The sequence below is a fragment of the Geospiza fortis genome, unplaced genomic scaffold (assembly GCF_000277835.1).
Source record: "Geospiza fortis unplaced genomic scaffold, GeoFor_1.0 scaffold171, whole genome shotgun sequence".
Classification (NCBI taxonomy): domain Eukaryota; kingdom Metazoa; phylum Chordata; class Aves; order Passeriformes; family Thraupidae; genus Geospiza; species Geospiza fortis.
Genome location: NW_005054313.1, coordinates 1,482,740 through 1,504,097, shown reverse-complemented (window position 1 = coordinate 1,504,097; position 21,358 = coordinate 1,482,740). Strand labels below are relative to the sequence as shown.

Sequence of the window (21,358 nt, the reverse complement as noted above, 5' to 3'; positions counted from 1 at the left end):
CATCTCAGAGTTCAGTTTTCCCATTCTGGAAATCACCACTGCTTGATTAGCATTAATGAATCACACCAATATATACATCTGAAATGGTCCAAATGGACCTAGAATGCTTCAGTGCCCAGCACTTATTCTTCTCATACTGTACCTGTCAGGTGGCAGCTAAATACAAGTACACGACAGGTAGATGATGCTTCAGTTGTCAAAGCAGCATCTTCCACTGATTTCAATGAGCTGTGCATGGCATTGTCTTGTGGGATCGCTGGCTGATCCAACAAGATGTGAGAGGTGATCACTTGGAGAGTCCACCAGCATTGACTGATGTGATAACACAACATTAAAAGAAACTGCAACATTCTTTGGAGCTGACTGCTATGAAGACTGACCATGAAAGCAGAAGCTAGGCTTGGCACACTTTTTGGATACTTTTAGGAATTAAGCCTTTTCTTAAATGCAGGAAAGAATTGTATGCTGCTTCCTGAATAGAGGAATGCAAGGGCTTGCCCTGCTTTGGGTATCCTGCCCCTGCACATACAGGTGTTACATGCATGAGGCACAGTCTGCAGAAACAACACTTGTTAGGGCTACATGCAGAATTATTATTCCTATGCTTACTGCGTGATGTGCAGAAAATCCAGCTATGCTCAGTAAATTACAGCCAAGCCTTGCCTGAGGTCACTGTCCAGGACACTGTAATAGTGAACCTTCCATTTCAGCTGGCAGAGGAACAGCCCCTGTGCGGGTCTGCACAGATGCAGGAAGGAACAGGGGGAGCTGGGTCACACACACAGCTGGTGTGACACTGCACATGTACACAGAGCACACGTGTGTACATGCCAGCTGGTACATGCAGATAAATGTGGACACAGGGAAGATAAAAGCATTTTTACATGATGAAAGCTTGCTCTAAGTTCAGCATTTTCACAGAAGCGGTGGTTAAGAAAAAAAGAGAGAGAGACAAAGAACAGACAGATTCAACATACATTTCACACTTATAAGTACATAATACATTGTCTACCACTCAAGTATTTTAGTACTTCTGGACATTGAAAACAACCATTATAGAGACTAAACAAAAAGACTGTAAAACTTCCTGAGAGAAATGGAGTATCCCAATAGTCCACTTCATTTATGATCTTAAAAGCTAGAAAGTAATAGCATGTTAATCTACTGGCTGTGGAAATGTTCAAGCAGACAATATCCCAAAAGTTTCCTGAAACTAGTTAAATTTTAAAGTCTGAAAAGAAAAAGAGGGGCTGTGCTGCTTTTCCAAAGTGTCCTAGGAACCCTGGCATTCACAAACTTGTACAGAATGATGTCCTAATTCTGTCATTTCTAACTTTGTTTTTATACAGAAATTACGAAGGGATATTAAATTTTGGGATACAGGGGAACTGATCCAAAACCACTATGGGTTTGTATTCAAGCAGTTTTGGAACAGCCAAAAGATCAGTATGAACAGCATCATATAAAAGAAAAATGGGGGCAAACCATATTTGACTTCTCTTTTTCCTACCTTTCTCTTCTGTGTTAGCACTACTTTGATCATCATCCCACCTAAAACAGAACAACCATCTCTCTAAGCTAAGGCACACGTACTGAGATTTTAGGGACACGAACATCCCCCTCTTTTCTCTCAGCAGAAGAGCTCTACGGGACACGCCTACCTTGCAAACTTTTCCTTATCACCAGTGATTTGATCACCATCATACCTAGAAACAAAAAATAGTACATCAGTCAAGAGGGGTTATGCATTGCATGACAGCCAATACACAGCAGAAAGCAAAAAAATTCACAACTGCAAACCATTACAAATAACAGCAAGAAAAACAAGGTAATGAGAATGATACAGCAAAGAAAACACAGAGCCTGATCCAAGCCATGCCAATCCAGAAACTTCATTTGTATATTTAAAAAAATAGAAGACACATTTTCAGTGGATTTGAGCAAACGCTTTGACATACACTGATTTCTTGGGAAACTTAACAAGCAGCACCAGTACAGAAAACACCAGTGAGCTTTTATCCACAGCAGGCCATGAAATATTCATTGCTGTGCTGGAAGTGAAGGGGCTGTATCTCTTCCAGCTTGCAACCACAGCTCCCTCCATTCAGCAGAGGGCACTGATGGTCTACAGATAACACAGGAGGGCAGAGACACGGCTGAAGGGCGATGCCTTATGCAAGGGAGCCTCCAGAAAAAAGTTCTGTAGGTACAGACACTGCATTGACTGTTGTGGAGGCTGGCAAAAGGCAGGCAGGCAGGTGAAACTGCTGGGTAAATAGAAGTGAAATTTAAACTGGCTTAATTCCCTAGAAGTAAACAGGCACATCATTCCTACTCAAATCAACAGAAGCTGGATGCCCAGGCAGGTATGTGTGGTGTTTGAGCAGCACCTTTATGGACGAAATCCAGACCAATGGGACTTTTGTCCAGTGGGACTAACGCTGCACCTTCTGAAGCATTGTCCCAAAGACAGGCAGCAATGTGACATTTCAGTAAAAAATGACATGCTGCTCCTCCTCTCTCTCTTTCCTAAAAAATGCACTAATCATTTGAAATCAGATTTTGCTAGCGTAGTTATGGCAAGACTCATTTGTTTGAAACAAAACTTCTAGTTCCAAAACACAAAATGTATGTTTTGGAAAACACAAAAATAAGGTAATGGCTTTTCTAGAAGTAAAGACTATAACTGCTCAAGAACAGCTCAATGAGATTTTATATTAACATTACACCTCTCCAAAATGATGTAATTTGTTACAACAGACAGCCTATGAAGGTCCCATGTATTAGCTAAAAAAGTAATACAGCCTAAATGGGCATGCTTTCCTCTTCTAACAAATCAATAATTAAATTTTACTTTTTTTCTGTCTGAAATGAATTAAAACTAATTTTAAGGAATCCACCTATGCCAGTTCCTCATCCAAACAGTGAAGACAAAGCTTAAGCAATCTTGAGCTGTATTTCTTTATGCTGTGTTCAACACCAGCACCCTCAGAACATTCAAGCGACAACATCTTTATTCCCCTTGACTTTATTCCCCTTGACTCTGCCCACAGAACAGACTGAGGCCAAATAATTTTCAGCAAAAAGACCAATTCAACAAGGAATGGGCACATTACAGGAGAAGCACATGAACGGGCTCTGTGTGAGATGGGGTGTCATGCAGGGATACCTGAGCTGAGCTGGAAGCCCTGAGAAGCAGAGTGTGTCACCTGCCAGGGAGCACTGTGCTAACACCACTACTCCTGTGCTCCCACCAGCCTGGGCCTTGGCCACTCATCCTTCTCTGCAGTAACTGAAGATGTTATTGCCTCCAACTACTGCTTTTTCCCTCCCAGTCTCGCAGCTGACCTCTGCACAGGTGCTCCTTCAGGCACTTCAGTCAAAGCCAGCTGGTTTAGCTTCAACATTTAAACAGCAGCTCTTTGATAACTAAATAATTTTGACTGAAACAAGCTAGGAGTAAGTCATGTGAGCAATCTGGAGAAGGGAACAACTTGAAGAGGATGTCTGTACGTAGCCCTGGGTGTCTCTGCATGGTTGTTCTGTGCTCTCTAAAAACAGAACAATCTGGGTTCTATGCAGAAGACTTAAATATCAGATTTTGATCTGACACCTAAAATCAACTACGTCAAAGCACAGCACAGCATACCTCTCCATTAAAAGCGATGGAATTATTGGCTCAACCCACCACCAAATTTTGAAAGGCCAAAACCAGAACAGGGAAGGACCAACACATGTGTATCAGTGTGTCCAGAAACCCTGATGCTCATGCAGGCACAAAGCAGCTCCCATTCCTCACAAATCTTGTTCCCTTAACATGTGTCTTGTGCAAATATTAGGACTAAGCCATCAAATCACCAGTTTTAACACCAGGGACTGGTTCTGTAAATGACATCAACCAAACAAAAGCACTGCTGGTCTTGTCCAGTAAATGATGATATGCTGTCACAGTGGATCTTCAGCACACTTCTCTTTCAGACTGGAATGACCCTGTTAAATCCTACAGTGACAGCTGTGCTGCAACATGGCTGCTGCTACAGAGCTGCAATTACAATTTGGATAATCAGCAGTTACCCACATGCCTCAAAGTATCTACACCCCTCACTGCAGCTGCTTGGTTTCTAATGTAAAAATGCAAACAGTGTGAACAGGAAAAAAAAAACAAGGAAAAGTGAAAAAATGGCAATGAGGCTTTACTGTTTATTTCTAGCTTTGAATATTCCATGTGAATTAACACTTTTGTCAATTTTTACTATTCAGTTACACCTAATGGTACATAATGTAAAGCTCACTAACTTTTAAAAAAACAATCCACCTCTATGATCTGTCAAATTGTCTTAACAAGCAATTAACACCTGAAATAAATTAGAAATGAAATTTCATTTTCAGCGGCCAAAAGACAACTTCAGCAATATCAAATAACTGAAGTCCATCTAGAGCAGTTGAAATAAGCTAAAAATCACAAGTTTTCTCATTTGATATAGCTGCAGAGTGAAACTGTGACACACAGGCTGTCAGCTTTATAAGCCAATAACTACATTAGGCAGGTTTCTACCAGAATGCCTAATTTTCAGAGGGAGCTGATAAAAAGAGTAACTAATATTTGGGCTGAGTTGTTGGCAATTTCTTCACCCATATTTATATTGATTTTCAAACATCAGTAATGTGACAGCTGTCTTTCCCCACTGAAAGAAATCAGTGATTTGGTCAACTCTTTTGTAAATGCTCACCTTGAAAATTTGCTGGGCCCCTCCCCATCTTCATCATCAAAGTCCATTCTGTAAAAGCAAGATTTCCAAATCAGCAATCAAGGTGTTGACAATGGTGGCATGAACATTCAAGCCAGCTGTTCTCAGTGTTTTGCCTAGAGGTGTTAAGGACTGAGGATTCCAGTCTTGCTCATCCCCTCCAGAGCTAGGAGCAACTCATCAGCTGATTTGTGTCCCAGACCTTCTCAAGGCTGTGGAAGAGTCAAATCCCTTGAGCCAGTCTGACTCCTCCAGGGAGCCACAAAAAGCAGGTACCTCTTTCTTCACTTCTTACACAGACACACTAGGAAGATTATCTTCCTAATTTAGACATCTAAATTAGATTCTGATTAGGCAGTGTGATTGTATCATAGATATTATCACTACAAAGTTATACAATTGTGTAACTTACAAAGCATTTTAGACATTTGTATACCTCTAAAAATAAGTGGATAAATATTTATATCCAAATATAATGATGTAACTCCACCGTTAAACTAGACAATCAAGCTGATATAAAACTATCATATACAATTATTGTATTAGTGTATTTATTTTAATAAAAAAATCAGTATGATTTACAGACCTTGATCAATCACTTTTAATTCATGTATCATTTTGTTTTGCAAACATGTTTGCAGATTTCTTTAACTCTCTAAGCTTTCCATCCCTTCAGTGTAGTAAAACTTCATACAACTACAGATTCCATGTCTCTAATACTGTTCATATTAACAGGTATAAGTTCTATTAAGGGCAAAAACCCTTCAAAGTGACAATGATATTTATCCCAGTATTAAAATGATTCCTACATATTACAAATTGAGATTTGTATGTCCAGGGTGTGGGAACAGAAATGCAAAAACAGTCTCAAAAACTACATCAGCATAGAGAAGTGCCAGTCAGGCACTACCCTCCTAAATTCTTTTAAATTCTTCCTTCTTAAATTCTGACAACCAAGAGAGACTGGCCCATAAAAGATGTGTCTGAGTCACAGCAACCTCTGTACAATTGGAATGAGGGCAGCAAGTCAGCACAGGAATTGGACATGGCACTAGAAATGTTACAATAATATTTTCCAGATGGTAACAGTGATTATTCATTTCTGGAGGAAGCAAAGAGAAAACCAATTATTCATTTCTGGAGGAAGCAAAGAGCTTTTTCCCCAAAGAGCTTTAAGAAAAGCTGTGTATTTAACTTGCTTAGCTTTGATGCAATCGTCGGTTTCACTATAAATTACATCTTTGCTCACCTAATTAGCACCAAATCCGGTTCCAAGCTCCGTGATGATCCCTCAGCTGCCTCATGCAGAACAGCACTGACCCCCAGTGGCCTCAGCTCTGCCACAGGGCTGCAGATTAGACAGGACCCAGCTGCTGCTGACACCCCAAATGTGGCACCAGCAGCCTGAATCCCCCTTGATTCCCTTGCAGCATTCCCAGAAATTTAACATTTACACATGTGTATAGCCCAGGGTCTCCTCTCACCTACCTGCTTCCTCCCCATGTGCAATAATGTGACATTCCAGAAAAACCTTCCCATTTATAGGAATTGCAATGTTTCTACCTGCACTGAAAATGCAGAGGTCAATGTTAAGGAGAGCTGTTTGTTTACAAGGGGAGGGCAGCACTGAGATGGCTCCACCTGAAGCCACTCACAAAAGCATCACACCCTTACCTGGGTTTCACTGGCAGCTGAAACACATCTGAGAGAAACACCCAGTTTCAAACTGGGGGAAAAGGCTGCAGAAAAAATTACACACCTGTGGGGTAAGCCTTTTCTTCAGGGATTTTATGAGACACTGCTTTATTCTGGGACAGATTAATTTTGTTACTCTTTTCCTTCCTCTCCAGTACACTGAGATCACATGCCTTAGTGGATATGATTCTATGATTTATTTAGCTTCCAGCCAAATACTCCAGCTGAGTGCTAAGGGATGGGTTTTCTCCAAAATCAAATATTAGCTGTACTGCATTTAATCTAGTTTATTATTACTGGAATACAATGCGGGGAATTAATGATGATGATAACAGCTTAAGGCTTGATCCTACTACCTGCACTATATCACCAGCTCAGAGGGAGTGAGGGCCACTAACACACTTATTTATTTACATGGATGGATATCAGCTTCTTCCTTTAGGAGATTCTTGATGGGTTAATATCCTCAGGTAACACCTCCCACATTTACAGTGGGCTCATCACAGCAGAATCAGAATGCAAAGGGTATAATATCAGTCTGCACCAGACTAAGCCTTTAAATAATGCCTTTGCTTTGTTAAACTATCCAAACCCTTTTTTTCATATAAAAATTGAACATAAACTTCATTTAAAATATCAGTACTTTTAAAAAAATTCAACAGCAAATGTATCTTTGTTCCATCTTTGTTAATAACACATTTCCTAATTTCACCGTGCAAAATGAAAAAACTCTTTGAAACATTAAAAAAACGCCTCAGATTTAAAGTCATTGATTCCAGTGTCCTGCCTGATCCGCTGTGCTTTACAGCAAGGGAGAAGGAAAGGCAGTGAATCAGTTGTAACCTTTAGCAGAACACAGCAGAACACGTAAAAATAATATTCCATCAACCTCCTCATACCCTGACAGATAAGATCTTCTGTTTAGATAGAATATACTGCACATTACCAAAACAGTAGAAGCAGCCTCCCAGAAGACAAATGACATCATTTCAGAAGATTCAGAAAGACTATCTTTTATCTTCATTTAAAATTCCCATTAAAAAGAGGCTTTAAAAAAGAGCTGCACTATGCTCTTTTGTTTTGAAGAGACAGCATAAATCTTGTTTTCCTCTTTCATACTGTTCACATCAATCGTGAAAAGGCCTGATGCATGAGGTACTTATTAAAATGTATTTTCCTTAGAAGATGTGTAGCTACCATAAATACAGTAATAAAAATACTTTAAAAAATTAATTATTCTCAATTAGAAACATTTTCATTAAAAAAAGAAACCACAAACCAAAACGCCTCCAACAAGGTGTACCTGCACAGGTTAAAAAAATTGACATGCAAGAGGATTTCAACACTGCAACACAATTTCTATGTAAAATTCCCAAGAAATGTCAAAAGATGCTTGCCATGATTACACAGCATAGGAAGAGGGCAGGCAGGAATGGTCAGGAGCAAATGCACTGAGAAGCAGATGGGGATCTGTATTACAGCCTTTTATTCAGCACAATATTGAGGGGTAGAATGGTGGAGTGAGGTCTCTTTTCCTCAGATTTTGATAGTGTTGGTTCCAAGAAAAGGCAAGACTACACCATAAACCAAAATAAAACCAATGCAACTGAAACCAACTCATCCAAAAAACCCCAACCCTCCCTGCCCAAGTACAGGCAGCCCAGGAAGGTGAAAGAGCCCCTTAGCCTCTAATACAGCAAAGCCTGAATTAAAACCACATTAAATAAAGAACTGAGGGTGCATTTATCTAAGATAGTCACTGACCACTGCAGTGCATTATCTTATGCTGTCACTTTTTTCCGTGAAGTAGTTGGTATAATTTATAGAGAGGAAAAATATTTTTCCAAGCTGTCAATGAAGCTAAATGCCGACACGGCAGAAACACTTTCTGGACAGCCAATGAGTTTAGACTGATCTACATTCAAGTCCACACAGCAATTATTCTGCCAGCTTGCCTCAGCAATTATGAAAAAAGAAACAATTTTCAGAGATAACCAAAACTGGGAAAGCTGGCTGTGTACACTAGCTCCACTCCTTTATTTGACACAGAACACTCCTAAAATGCCCAAGGACTGGGGTGTACCAAGATCTATCACCAGAACAGCAGTGAAAGGACCAAGTGTTAGTTGCAACTTTGTTCAAAGAGAAGCTCAGAGGAATTAGACACAGCAGGCATTCTTTCCCTCAAGGTCTGAATAAACACAGAGGGAACATTAAAAAAATTATAAAAATAATAATAAAAGAAAGCACTCTCAGCTCAGGCTTGGAGAAAGGCAATTAGTTCAGAGCTATGGTGCACAGATGAAATACCACGATCCAGGTATAAAAGTGAATCTATACTAATTTACTCAGTGAATTAACATGTTAAAGACATTTAAAATAATTTGATTTTATGTTCCTCCCACCCTCTCCTCACTTCACCTTCTCACAAATAGATGACAATACTTAAAATGCAACAGTTAAAGCATTTCAATTAATATCAATTCAGTATTTAATATCAGAATATTTCACAGTCAGCAGCATCAAACCTTGGCAACAGTAAATTGCAAACTGATATTCAGACCTGACATGGTTTATGATCAAAAAAGAGATCAAATATCCTGCAACTTAAGTACAAAACCTTATCTATGTTAGGTAGCAATGAAAAGATGTTCATGCTTTGTCTTTTCTTTTGAGTGCAAGTTTAAGAAGGTTTTCTCATTGAGCAGCTTGAAAATAAGAATGTGATGCCTGTCAAAGACAGATTTTAGGAGTTTCTCAATTCAATTTCATACAGTTAGCTCAGCATAAGAAGGGCACTCAGTGAGGGGAGATATTCAAACTGTTCTGCCCAAAGGAACATCCCTCAGAACAACCATCCAGAGTGTTCCATCACACCAACCTCGCTCTGCATTGGAGGCAAGGTCAACCTTTCCCCTTGTTAATTCACTCCCAGACTGGGACTCCAGCACTGTTACTGGAGCAGACACACAGAACTGGCAACATACCTTGGTGAACAATCCCTAGAGCAGCTCTTGCAAGGAATAATGTCCTCCTTAGGTGTTCCCCAGTGAAGATTTCACTCACACTGTTGATCCTGTTAAGCCCCACCACTGCCTGATTTAGGACTAAACATAAGACTAATCAATCTCTTTTGAAGAGACTCTCAGATCAGTTATCTCTGAGAAAGCATCATCCAAAGAGCATGACTATTTGTGACCAGCCTTTGATAAAAACAGGAGGGAGTTGTTAACACTAGAAAGTAGTTTTCTGTTCTTCTCAAGCTCTTGCTACACTTTTTTCCTAACAGAGAGAATTACTATTACAATTTGATGTGGGCAACTACCCCTATACCACATTAGCCTCTGACACTAGATAAAACGAATTTCCTTCTTCAGCAGAGCCCTCAAACTTGTGTAAGGGCTGAATTTGATTCAGGCCCTTCTCCCAGAAGAAGACTGTGCTGCTTCCAGTGAGACCTAGAATATCACTGTCCAATCTCTGTAGAGTGAGCTCTCATGCTATTTCTGTACCTGGAACTATAAAGAAAACATCTTTAACTGACCTCTCTTTAAGAGCTTCCAAGTGTAACCTTCAGATGAAGTTGAGCAAGTCCTCATGCTCAATCTTGCTACCTTTTTTCACTTGATAAATCACTGTGAGATTAAACAGATATAGGCAATACGCATTCATTATATCTACAACAGCCACAGGATCCAAACTCCTTTCTGGATGCTTTGCCAAACCTGAAAATCTTTTGAAACAAGCCAAACAACAAGCCATATGCTTATCAGCAAGTTTGATCTTGCAGGAAGAACAGATGCATTGAAGAGAAAAACAAAACATCAGTGACTAATGTCATAATGCAGCTTACATAAATACAACATTACATAATAAACACACACATGTATTCAGGTGCATTTTGAGTTTTCTAATACAAGTAATTTCCAGTTTCAGATGTGAAAAAAGGAGATGGCTTACCCAGAGCGACGCTTTCCTCCTCTGGAAGGCATGGATCCTGCCATCCTCACTTGTCCACTCGCCATGGGAGCCACTGGCAAGGCCACCGAGCCAGGAATATCTGAGGCCATTTCTGTAAGGTACAGGTAGGGGAAGAGGTGGGGAAAATCCCTTAATCCATTACCTTCAATGAGAAACCTCTGCTGATAACATTAGAGACAGGCCCTACCCAAAACAAACAGAGAAAGCTTCCCTTTTTATTTCTACGGAAAAGTAAAGCTCTCCTACTAAAACCCAGCAGATTCACAGATCCTTTACAAAAAGCCCAGCTAGGTCAACAGACATTATAGTGCCTGGGAGACAGAGAGAATTGCAGGTAGGTATCTCTGTAATTCCACTGACCTGATGGTTCTCATTTTAAGTCTCAAAGAGGCTGTCAGATGAAGGCCAACAACGTTCTACAACAGTTAAAGTGCCTTGTACAGAAATGCAGAGCTGAATCCCCAAGACAAATGAAACTGCAGATCATGGTACCAGGGTACCAAGAAAAATAAAAGTTCAAAAACTCAGTTTGCCAGAGAGGCCAAGAGTTGAGAGCAGAGATGAATTATCAGGTGATACGGGTTTTTATTATTTATACTCTGGAGGCATTCAGAGGGCCAGAGTGAACTTGGAAGAGTTCAAAGGCTTCCTGCATTTCTGTGTGTGTCCTGCCGAGCTGAATTGAGCCCAAAATCCAGGCTGATATTCACCCCTCTGCCAGGGCTCAAGGTGTAGCCACAGGTTTAATCAAACCTCAAAACTCTGATGTGAGAAACTGCAAAAGCTCACCTTATGCAATGGTTTTCAGACTGCTAATGGCAAGTACTTCTAAAGTCTATTAATAACAGTTCATTACACTTCAAAAAAGAAAAGTGGAATATAACATATTTATACCCTTTTCTTCTATCCCATATTAAGCATGGGATTAAGAATGTTTTTCCTCTGTTTAACTCTTATAAACTATATGAGCAATTAAAACTTTTTTCTAATGCACATGTACTTTATTCACTCAGGAGGAAAAATCTACAGTCAAAACATTTAATTATCTTGAAAGAAAATGCATCTTCCTTCCAACTTAAAAAAAAAAACTTGGCAAGGTATCTGGAGCTACAGCTAAATATAATTACTAATGGAAAGCAAATCTGTTTAAAAAATCCTGCTATTTTTCCCCAACAGATAAGTATGAAATAACTCCAATTATGGAAACAGGAATCCATGTTCTTTCATTATGTCTGGAGAGCACTTCCATCTCTGCCACACTTTATACACATCCATTATACAACATTATGCATTTCAAACAATAACATTTTATCTGTTCACTGATTTCATAGATTTCTTCTAGTACATTTAGTTTTATTAACTCATTTTCAACTAAAAAGCAACAGAGCAATCCAATATTTTTTAACAAAGTCTGCAAGGCCAAACAATGAGATTGCTGCCTATGCCCCCACATCACAGAAAGTTCCACAGTGGCTAAAGCTGCAGCTATGTGGAAACACAACATTTATGCACATTAGCATATCTCCAGACAAATAAAAGCATCAGCATGCAAACAACTGGTAAATCACTATTTCCAGAATAAGTACCCTCAGCTGTCTAATGCCCATAATTCACTCAGAACATTCAAACTCATCTCTCACAGGTAGAACCGAAGGGCATTCTGAAATGCTCTGCTCACTCATTTATTAAAGCAGATGGTAAAAACCATAATAAATCTACCTGCAAAGTGTCCCTGTCACTCAGAAACACATTTCAGTATAGATCATTAAGGAGATCAGATTTTTTTAAAGTAGTAACTGTAAGACAATTTCAGATGATCTCTGAGCAATATTTTAAGAGTAAGAACAATACTGTACTGCAATGAGAAACTCCTGTAACCTCATCTTCCTCAACTTAAACCAAAGATGATGAAAAAACACACCAATGGTTGCAACCAAAAGCCAAAACTAATTGTTTAAGATAACTTTACAACTCACCAAAAAAGGAAACAAAGCCCCCTTGCTCTCCTTTATGCATTCCATGCTTAGAGGTGCATCCAAAACAGGTTGAGCAAACCTCTTTCTGTAAAGCCCTTGCTCTCACTCTTGACAAGTCAGGGAGACCTAGACAGATAGTTTTGATCATTGTCCAATTTAGGTGGTTGTAGATAGGTAGAATGAGTTGTTTTTTGCACTTATTTTCAGCCATACATGTATGATAATATAAGAGGCAAGGGCAGCTATCAAGATTCAAGTAGGAAGGACAAACAGAACTGTGTACTTTTTTTGAAGAGGGGAAAAAAGGTAAAAGGAAAGGCCAAATCAGAGGTTCAGTTATGTCAGAGTCCAAATACAATGAAAGAAAACATTTTACAACAAACAGATATCTGTCTATCATGGTATAAGCTAAAGAATTACTGTGTAGATAGCGTGATTCTACAGAATTGCACATCAAAGACAATGCAATACAAAAAGTAACTTTGTAGACAAATCAGCCTTCCTTCTGATATACCTTCAAGGTCCTGGAAGAATGAAACCAAGCTCATTGTGCTGTAGAGGGACGTCTTCAAAAATTTCCATTTCCAAGATATGAGCACAAGAAGAAAAAATAAATTCATCAGGGGACGCATTGACACTCAGCCACATGAAAGCTCAGCTAAGAGGCAGGAAAGGCTCAGGCCCTTCAAATCACAAGACTTTCCATTCTGCAGCACTATGATGAAGTTGTGACAGATCTGCACATGTATCAGTGTGTAAGACACCCAATTTACCCTTCTTTTTCAGAGCTCCCTATGTCAGAGACATCACCCACGGTGTGAGCTACTGCAGCTCTCATGAGGTGCTTGAGGTGCACATAGACTTCTGAGAAAAGCAGTCAGCTTTCCAGGCTCTCTCTCCTGACACAAGAGAATGAAGAGTTCTGCTGATGGAGCAACCAAGAGGCTTTGGTCTCTTTCAAGCCACACAGCAAAGAAAGTGACTCCGAGGTAACAGCACCATGGAGCACAGAACACCCTGAACCTGACCCAGGCAGGGCAGCAGTGGAGCTCCTCACACACTCACTACCTTGGTGTTCCAAGTCACACCAGAGGACAAGAGGATTCCAGGGACACAGATGACAAAGTGATCTCAGTGCTCAGCTGGGTGTCAGGAACTCCAAGTTGGATGGCTGTGCAGAAATGTAAACAATAGGTCATGGCTGTAAGAACTTAACTCGCAAGAGCTGAAGGCTGCAAGAACATATGGATAGAAGAAGGAATGGATCTGAACTGCTTCCCAAATTACTTTCAGCTCTACTCATTCATGAGAATATAAAAAAGAAGCAGATCTTGATGATAATTTTACATTTATAAAATATGCCTGGTGAGAAAAGTAAAAACGTTGATATGTTATCTCAAGAACAAGAGCCAATCTGGGAAGGCAGAGCCAAAAGCATAATCTGATGGAACAATCAGCTGCTTCCCTGACTAAACATCTGTGAAGTTACCTGTCTAAGTATGCTCTGGAAAGAAAACAAGAGAGAGAAGAAAAAATGGCACTCATAAACCAGAGTCTCAAGACAGAAATACTGTGGTAGAGAAGCATTCCAAGAAGCCTATTAACATAAACAAAACAAAAAAAGGAGCATGCATGAGACACAGACCAAAAGAAAAAATATCATAAGAAAGTCTTAAGAGTAGCTCACAATTCTTTAGAGTCACATAAATTTAGGGCAGTCTCAGTCACTCTATTGAAGCATAAATTAGTATGGAAGCCCAGACCTGCTGCATCAAGTTGGTTACAGATATATATATAAAAAACAAACAAAGAAAAACAACAAAAAAGTCATGTTGAATGAACAATCATAAAGATCATGTTTTCAGGGTTATCTAAACCCATGTCCAGATACACATTATCACTGATGCTCACAGAAGTGTTTCATCAGCAACAAGTGTTGGGAAACAAGGTGTTCTCCTTCTGAGATGGAATTTTCAAAGAGTGGACTTCCCTTCTCCAATGGAAATAAAACAAGTGTTGCTTACTCTACCCAAAATTAAAGCACAAACATAACAGTACAATTCTCAGGAAGTGAAACAAGGTCAAGCTGAACATTCATGAAAATCATCTGTAACCATCAAGGCAGAGTTCTGAACAAATTGCTTTATAATCTTTAAAAGGTGATTCTTAGTGTCAAATAGAAATAATTTTTTTGCTGAAAAAATGCGTGCGGTATTTCATTTGAAGGTTAGAGAGTTCGTAGAGATCTGCCAAAGAACACAGAAATGTTATTAGAACAAACCCCAGCACAACACTGGCAATCTTTAGTGAACATTCCTCCAGCTGGACAACACTTTACAGCTCTTGTCTTATCACTGTCATGTCTGGGAGCAAGCCAGATCCTGCCACTAATATTTATGTTCATCTTGGGGACCCCTGAGGAGCTACATTAATCCAGGAACAATGTAAAAGCAGAATTAGTCCCTCCATTTCTGTTCAGACTTAAATTTCACTGCTGGACATTCAAAGTTTGGGCATTACACTTTACTTCAGTGCCGCATTTAGGTCGACCCCAAAATATTCACGGATGTTTCTGAAATAAAAGATAACCTGCAAATGCACATTAAAATACTGGGATAAAATACAGGGATTTATTCCCCCCAAAATCCACATTTGTCTCAAGCTGTTAAAAGATCTGAAAAAGAAACAGCTGCTGTGCACTTCACAAAGCAAAGCACAAAGAGCAAGCTAAATGCTGCACAAGGATACCATGAAAGTGCACGAGAACCCCAATCAGAGCAAGAATTACTGACAAGTGCAGCATGCCAGGATGAACCTGGACTTCTCTTTTTTGCTAGGGAATTATTAAACCACAGCTCTCAAGCCCAAACTTTAAATCTTGAGCCCCACCCCAGATCCACTGCATGAAATGCAGCTCTGTCTTGTGTGTGACACAGATTTGTGACTTGCTGAGGTATCCCCCAGAGCAGGGCAGCTCTTGGCCAGGCGTCCTCACAGGGAGCATCACACAGCTCCAGAGATGGTGCTCCTGCTCTGCTCCTCGCCACAAACCACAGCCATGCATCCTGCTGGGGAGCTTTGAAATGCTGTGCATGACAAGACTTCCTAAGTCTATCTTACAAAAGGTTCTGTTAATTACACTATTTTCAGCTATACTCCCCTTGCCCAAATACAGCAGACACGGACAGGGCCAGGTTTAAACCCAAAGTCTACTGGAGAAATGGTTTTGCTGACTCCCAGAGACTTTGAATCCCTGAGATTAGCTGTGAGGACCGGCTCCAGGTTTGCTATTCCATGCCAGGTACCACTGAGCATGCTCTCCACAGGGCTCCTTTATCCTTCAGCATCTACTGTAAAAAACACAACTAAAGTCAGGTACCAACATCTGACTAAACGAGAGGAAATTCTACTTTTATCAATACAAATGCGACAGATTTCCAGCCACTAATCCACAGAATGGCTGAGATGTCAATCACTCCAAGTAAATGTGGATCTAAGGCTAAACACAGAATTATGAATGCTCCCAACCCCATCAACAGCACCGTACACAGTGATTTCAAAATGTTCTTTTAAATATTCTCGGAAAGCAGATTTCAAAAACTTCTTTAGAAACTGTATTTTTCATCACCCTGAAGTCATACGGGAGTTAGATGCATCTCAGCTAAATGGTTTTGATTGCAGTCAATTGCAAGGGGGATTTTCTGCCTAGCACAGAGACATTTAAGAATAAACTATATCATAGCTCTTACTTTAGAATATGCCAACAAAAATACGAAGCCATCATGTAGTCAAAAATATTTCACAGAAACACTAATGCTAAAAATCTAGCTGTATATTTAGTCATTGCCTTTATGTATTAACTACAGAGATTATAAAACAGAGCTCGTTCTCAAAGAATATAAAAAAGAAACCCCATTTTCATTGTTCCTGATAACTCTGTTAATACTGTTTTACTTGAATTCCATTGCCAGACACTTTAAATAGACTTCACATCAAAAACATCTACTGTACAGAGAGGGTATGCAGAAAAGCAAAAACATTCCTTGCCACGCTCTCGACAGAATTACGATTACAAATAAATGACAAAATACAAGAAATCCCACCTTTAAGGAAGATTCTTACAAAGATGCTATTTCTTTCCTGTGAACAAAACCTTCTTGGAGAGAAATTTTATCCGCATATAAGAAGAGTCAGAAACCTCTGGGAAGAAATGTAGCAGCATTGGTATTCTGCTCAGAAAATGTCATCACAGATCTGTTTACCTTAACTGTGGACCATGATTCAGCCGGTGACAACCGTCTTGCATACTGATCAATTTATTTGCAGCAAAATTACTAACATTTTCTACTTTAACCATTTATGTTCTGGAAAGAGCTACTGAGACAGGAATAATATAAAAATCCTAATTAACTAAAAACTTTCCCTTCCACCACAATGCCCTTGTGCTTTGGGCTGTGAGGGGGGCCCACCCCTAATCTTGAAGATAAATTAGGGCATATGGTGAGCAGTTGCTAGAGAAACGTTCTCTTTTTCAAAATGAAGATCAGAGCTTTATCCTCTGCCTGCATCACAGGTGAATGTTAAGCACACTCGAAGAGGGGGGGAGATGATGAGATGGAGCTGCTCAGCTGAAGGGCACTGTCTGTTCAGCAGAGACTGGGACCAAGCATTTAAGAGAGCGGCCTAACTGGTGTTCCAGAGGCCAAATCCAGTTACGTCGCTCCCTGCCCTCTCTGTTGTGACTCTGCAGGAGATGCAGGGCCAGAGACACACCTAAGGAGACTGGAAGAGCAAGTTCTGAAGTCAAAGACTGGAACCATATGCCCCACCAGTAGACTGGAACCCTATGCCCCACCAGTAGACTGGAAGAGCAAGTTTTGAAGTCAAACAGGTGAAACCCTCTATGGTACCTCCACACTTGACTGCTGTGTTCACACAAGCCATCCATGTGGGATGTCCTGGGATCTCACTGCAATCCATACCCTTTAGTGTGCCCCACAGCTCAACACCACCACCTGGATGTACAAAAGAAGGTGGGATGCAGACTAAGAATTGGAAGTAAGCTGTGACAAAAGAGACTTTTGGTCTACTTTAGGGGAATTATTGCTGCAAGTGCTCAGCTTGAGGGACAATGTGAGACCAATCACTGCAGGAGGAGCAGCCAACACTCAAAACCAGGATCCTTGAAGCATCCAAAATTAGATATGCCATGCAGAAACCACAGTACCCAAAACCCCCACTGTGGAAGCATCAATCTTATAATCTGTAAAACCAAAAAATATTTCATACATTACCAGCTGATTTCAAATGTTATTTTGACAGCACTTATTTTAATTTCCAATTTTCACGTTAATCACCTTATTCATTCCAGTCATGTTGGTAATTCCATTCATCCATATCTACCCTGTGGTCAAGGCACAAAAATTTACAGAGACATTGTGGAGTAAGGAAAGGATGTAGACCACATTCATATTCACTGGCTAAATGACCAACACAACCCATATAATTGAATCAACTCAGAATCAATTAGCACAATCTAGAAGAAGACAGGAGTCACACCTCTGCACCCACTGCAGAAGATGTTATAGACTAAAAATTGAACTTGAAGCAACAGACAGAAGATGCACTTGCCAACTTAAAGTTAGGCTGGGAAGAAGGGAACAGGTAGCTGCTTCTTCATTCCTCCTATCTTCCTGACAAATGACATTGCACCTTATGCCCCTGCATTTTCCCCTGGCTATTTTTCCACTTCTTATTCATAATTCTGTGTTATCTCTTCTTGACCTATTCAGCCTCTGACTGAGGTGAACTGTTCCTTGTACTCCCTTTAATAAGCCAGTGCATCCAACTGCTGAAAAGTCCTGCCAAACTATGACCATTTACCTCAAAAGAGGTTGCTGAAATTCAGAACAGGGAGCAAAGGTTAAAAAAGAAGCCTTAATGGCTCCTGTTCTGAAAGCGTGTCTCTAGTCTTGGAAAAACAAGAAACCCTCTCAGAATTAAAACAAGGCTTTGATCTGCACTGCAGAATGAAGGTGAAAACTGGCCTGAGCCTAAGCACCTGGCCTGCCTCTAAAATGTGATAATCCTTCCCCTTGCAGAAGTGGGGCTCTAACTCAAGCAGAAGAGCACCCAGGTCTCCACCATGATTATGATGGACTGACACATTAGAAGAAAGATACTTCTTAAATCCTAAGTCTGGAAGTGCATGAAGTAGTGAGCCAGAAGCAAATCCAAGGACCTGAGGTAGACTCACATTGATAACATAACCTGAGCCTCCAACACTTGGCAAATGTCTCAGATATAAATAGTTACAAGTGGGAAAGTGCACATGCAAATGGGCAGGGAAGTAGGGCAGCTACTGTAAAAGACCAGTTTACAGGGAGGATGAAAATCTGACTTGGAAAGGCTGCTCCAGGATTGATGTAAACATCATTAAAAGAAGAGAGGCAGGTGCTTAGCTTACATGAAGGGTCACAGTAAAACAGCAGACAACAGCAGCAGGACCATTTAAGGTGTTTGAATGTGACCGTACCTGGTCTTCAGCAACTACAGACGTGATAATGCAATCATACAACGTAATTCCACACTTAATTGTCTCTGCATTAATGTGCCTTGGTTTTATTGACGTTATTTTGGCTGGTCTTACTGACATGTGGCAAAAGTGCCAAGCAAATCACCAAAAAACAAGGCTCCCCAGACTATGTATCATTTCCATTTGAAATGAATGGTGATGTTCCCTGCTTCTCTGACATTTTGTATTTGCCAAAAGTAACTGCATAATTATAAGTTATGTGCGAGAAACAGAAGGTAACATTCAGTGTTATTTTCCATACTTTTTTTTACTGAGCATCAGACCTAGCAAATAGCATATATGGCTGTTCTGTTATGTACAACTGCCCACAGCTGACCCATTAATGAACTCAAACTGTGCAAGCACATACCCAGCCTGGGCAAACAAACATGAGGAAAAAATAATAAACTCCAAGGACTTTCTTTCAAGTTTCTCAGAGACAGATCATGCTCAGTCCATTAATTCTTCATTTAACAAGTCTGTTTCATTTATCTTGTTTTGGTTGGCACTCAATTAGAAATTCATGTACAAGACAATTTTTTCCCTTTTTAAAATAGAACACTTGCTGTATTTCATCCAGTAAAACATCAGGAGGTAAAGTGGAAGCTGCAAGACCAGCTAAAGCTACACTAAAGCCAGGCACAATAATCCTGAATTAGGCAAAACACCTGCATACAGCCCTGTCCACAGGATTATCACTAATTGTTAAAAGGGCCTGGTAAAATTTGTTGCTTAGTAAATAAGCAAAGAGAACAATTTGAGAGTTACCCACTCAGCAAATGCAAGTTAAAAAAAAATAACCCACATGGCCATACTATCAGTTTTACTGTAATTTCAGTTATGGATGTGTTTTGTCATATCTGCCTTTATATTCTTAAGATTTATTGAGATTGAACTTCTGTCTACACAGAAAGAAAACTCTTCTCATCCAACCACTCCTCATCTCCTGCCTTGCACAGCAGCCCATTTTTGCTGGCCTCTCTCATGACCACATATATATACTTACATACATACATGTATACATACACACACACACACACACACACATATATATCTATATATATATATATAAACACCAGAAGATTTAAGCCTGGATTCCTTCTCCCACTGCATTGCTTGCCCCCTCTTGGGTGGCACCTCAAGCCAATGCACTCCTCAAAGGCAATGTCAAAGCATTTCAGCCACTGTCACACTATCCCACAACTTCCCCTTTCTCATCTTTCTTACCTTCCCTCACCCTTACTGTTTTTAAAATTAACAGCTTTCCTGACCAATCACAACTCTCTCTGGATGCCCCAAACTCCCTACAATGGGCAGCTGTGGATGCCAAAAAAATTACATAGGTTTTATGTAGAGCCTATCTAAAGCTGTGGAAAAGAAATTCACTTGAGTCTATGAAACAAACATCACTGGCTGGCTGGAGGGTGGGATGGTAGCCAGGGAAGCACCACACATGCTTACTCTGATTTTATACTCCTTCAAGCACCTGATTTTGGTCAGTGCTAGAAAAGACATGCTGGCCTTAAAAATTTTTACTTTCAGGACAAGAGAGCATATTTTCACATCAGGAGCAGCAGAAGTAGCATTTCTTAAGTGTGCTTCTTCTACAAAGGCACAAAAGATAGGAAATTAGCCAATTACTGCTATTACTTTATTTCACTAACAATAAAACCAAGCATTTTCCATTGTATGTCCTTGCTCTGGATCACTGATTGTTAATTTTATACTATCACTGCTATTTGTTCTTTCCTAAACTGATCTTGTTTCCTTTCCCTCTTCTATAATTGTCAAAAAAATATTTGCAAGTAAATTTTCTTTTATAAATTCCTATGGAACTGTTTTATGATAAAGAAATAACAGCAGTAACTGCTCAATAGTTTATCTGCACTACGTCATCATTTGAGGCTTCATTTTTGTTCATTCATCTTCAAACTATTTATTTTAAAATAATATTTCCACACTCTTCTATCAAGTAGTCTGGCTCCTTACTATCTATCTAGCAATTATTTTCCAGCAAGAGAAGCTGATTTAGATTTCAAGCATTTTCAGTGCTTGATCACAAATCTATTTGCTCATGTACAAGTTCAACTGCCAATTTGTAGAAATTATTTTGAAGCTTCTATTAAAATACTTGCGATGGCACACATAAGAAATAAAACTGAGATCAATACTGTGGCTCTCCAGAGTTTACATCATAACAAGATGACAGCACTCTAAACTCCTATCAACTACATAAAACATAGTCAATAGCTGTATAAATGCAAAGAAATAAAGCTAATTGGTAATAAATCTGTCCAGAACATTCACCAAAATGGATTTTAACTAAATGCAGATTAGGGGCAGCCTAGCTGCCCCAGGAATCCAATGTCTTCTGTCAACTATTT

At 39.8% G+C, this 21,358-nt stretch overlaps 1 protein-coding gene across 2 annotated transcripts in view; it reads right to left on the bottom strand.

The window, feature by feature from the left end:
* Positions 1-16,591, bottom strand: part of ARNT2 (aryl hydrocarbon receptor nuclear translocator 2) — a 77,832-nt gene extending 61,241 nt beyond the window's left edge. Inside the window, exons 1-4 of one of the 2 annotated variants that reach the window (XM_031055855.1) lie at positions 16,504-16,591; positions 10,404-10,515; positions 4,731-4,778; positions 1,662-1,706 (exon numbers count right to left, since the gene is read on the bottom strand). In XM_031055855.1, coding sequence (XP_030911715.1) covers positions 1,662-1,706; positions 4,731-4,778; positions 10,404-10,513 — 203 coding nt within the window. In that variant the 5' untranslated portion in view covers positions 10,514-10,515; positions 16,504-16,591. Of the gene's footprint in view, positions 1-1,661; positions 1,707-4,730; positions 4,779-10,403; positions 10,516-16,503 lie in introns of those variants that run through there. The other variant, XM_005419603.2, reaches the window with a different exon arrangement.
* Between the last annotated feature and the right edge of the window lie 4,767 nt (positions 16,592-21,358).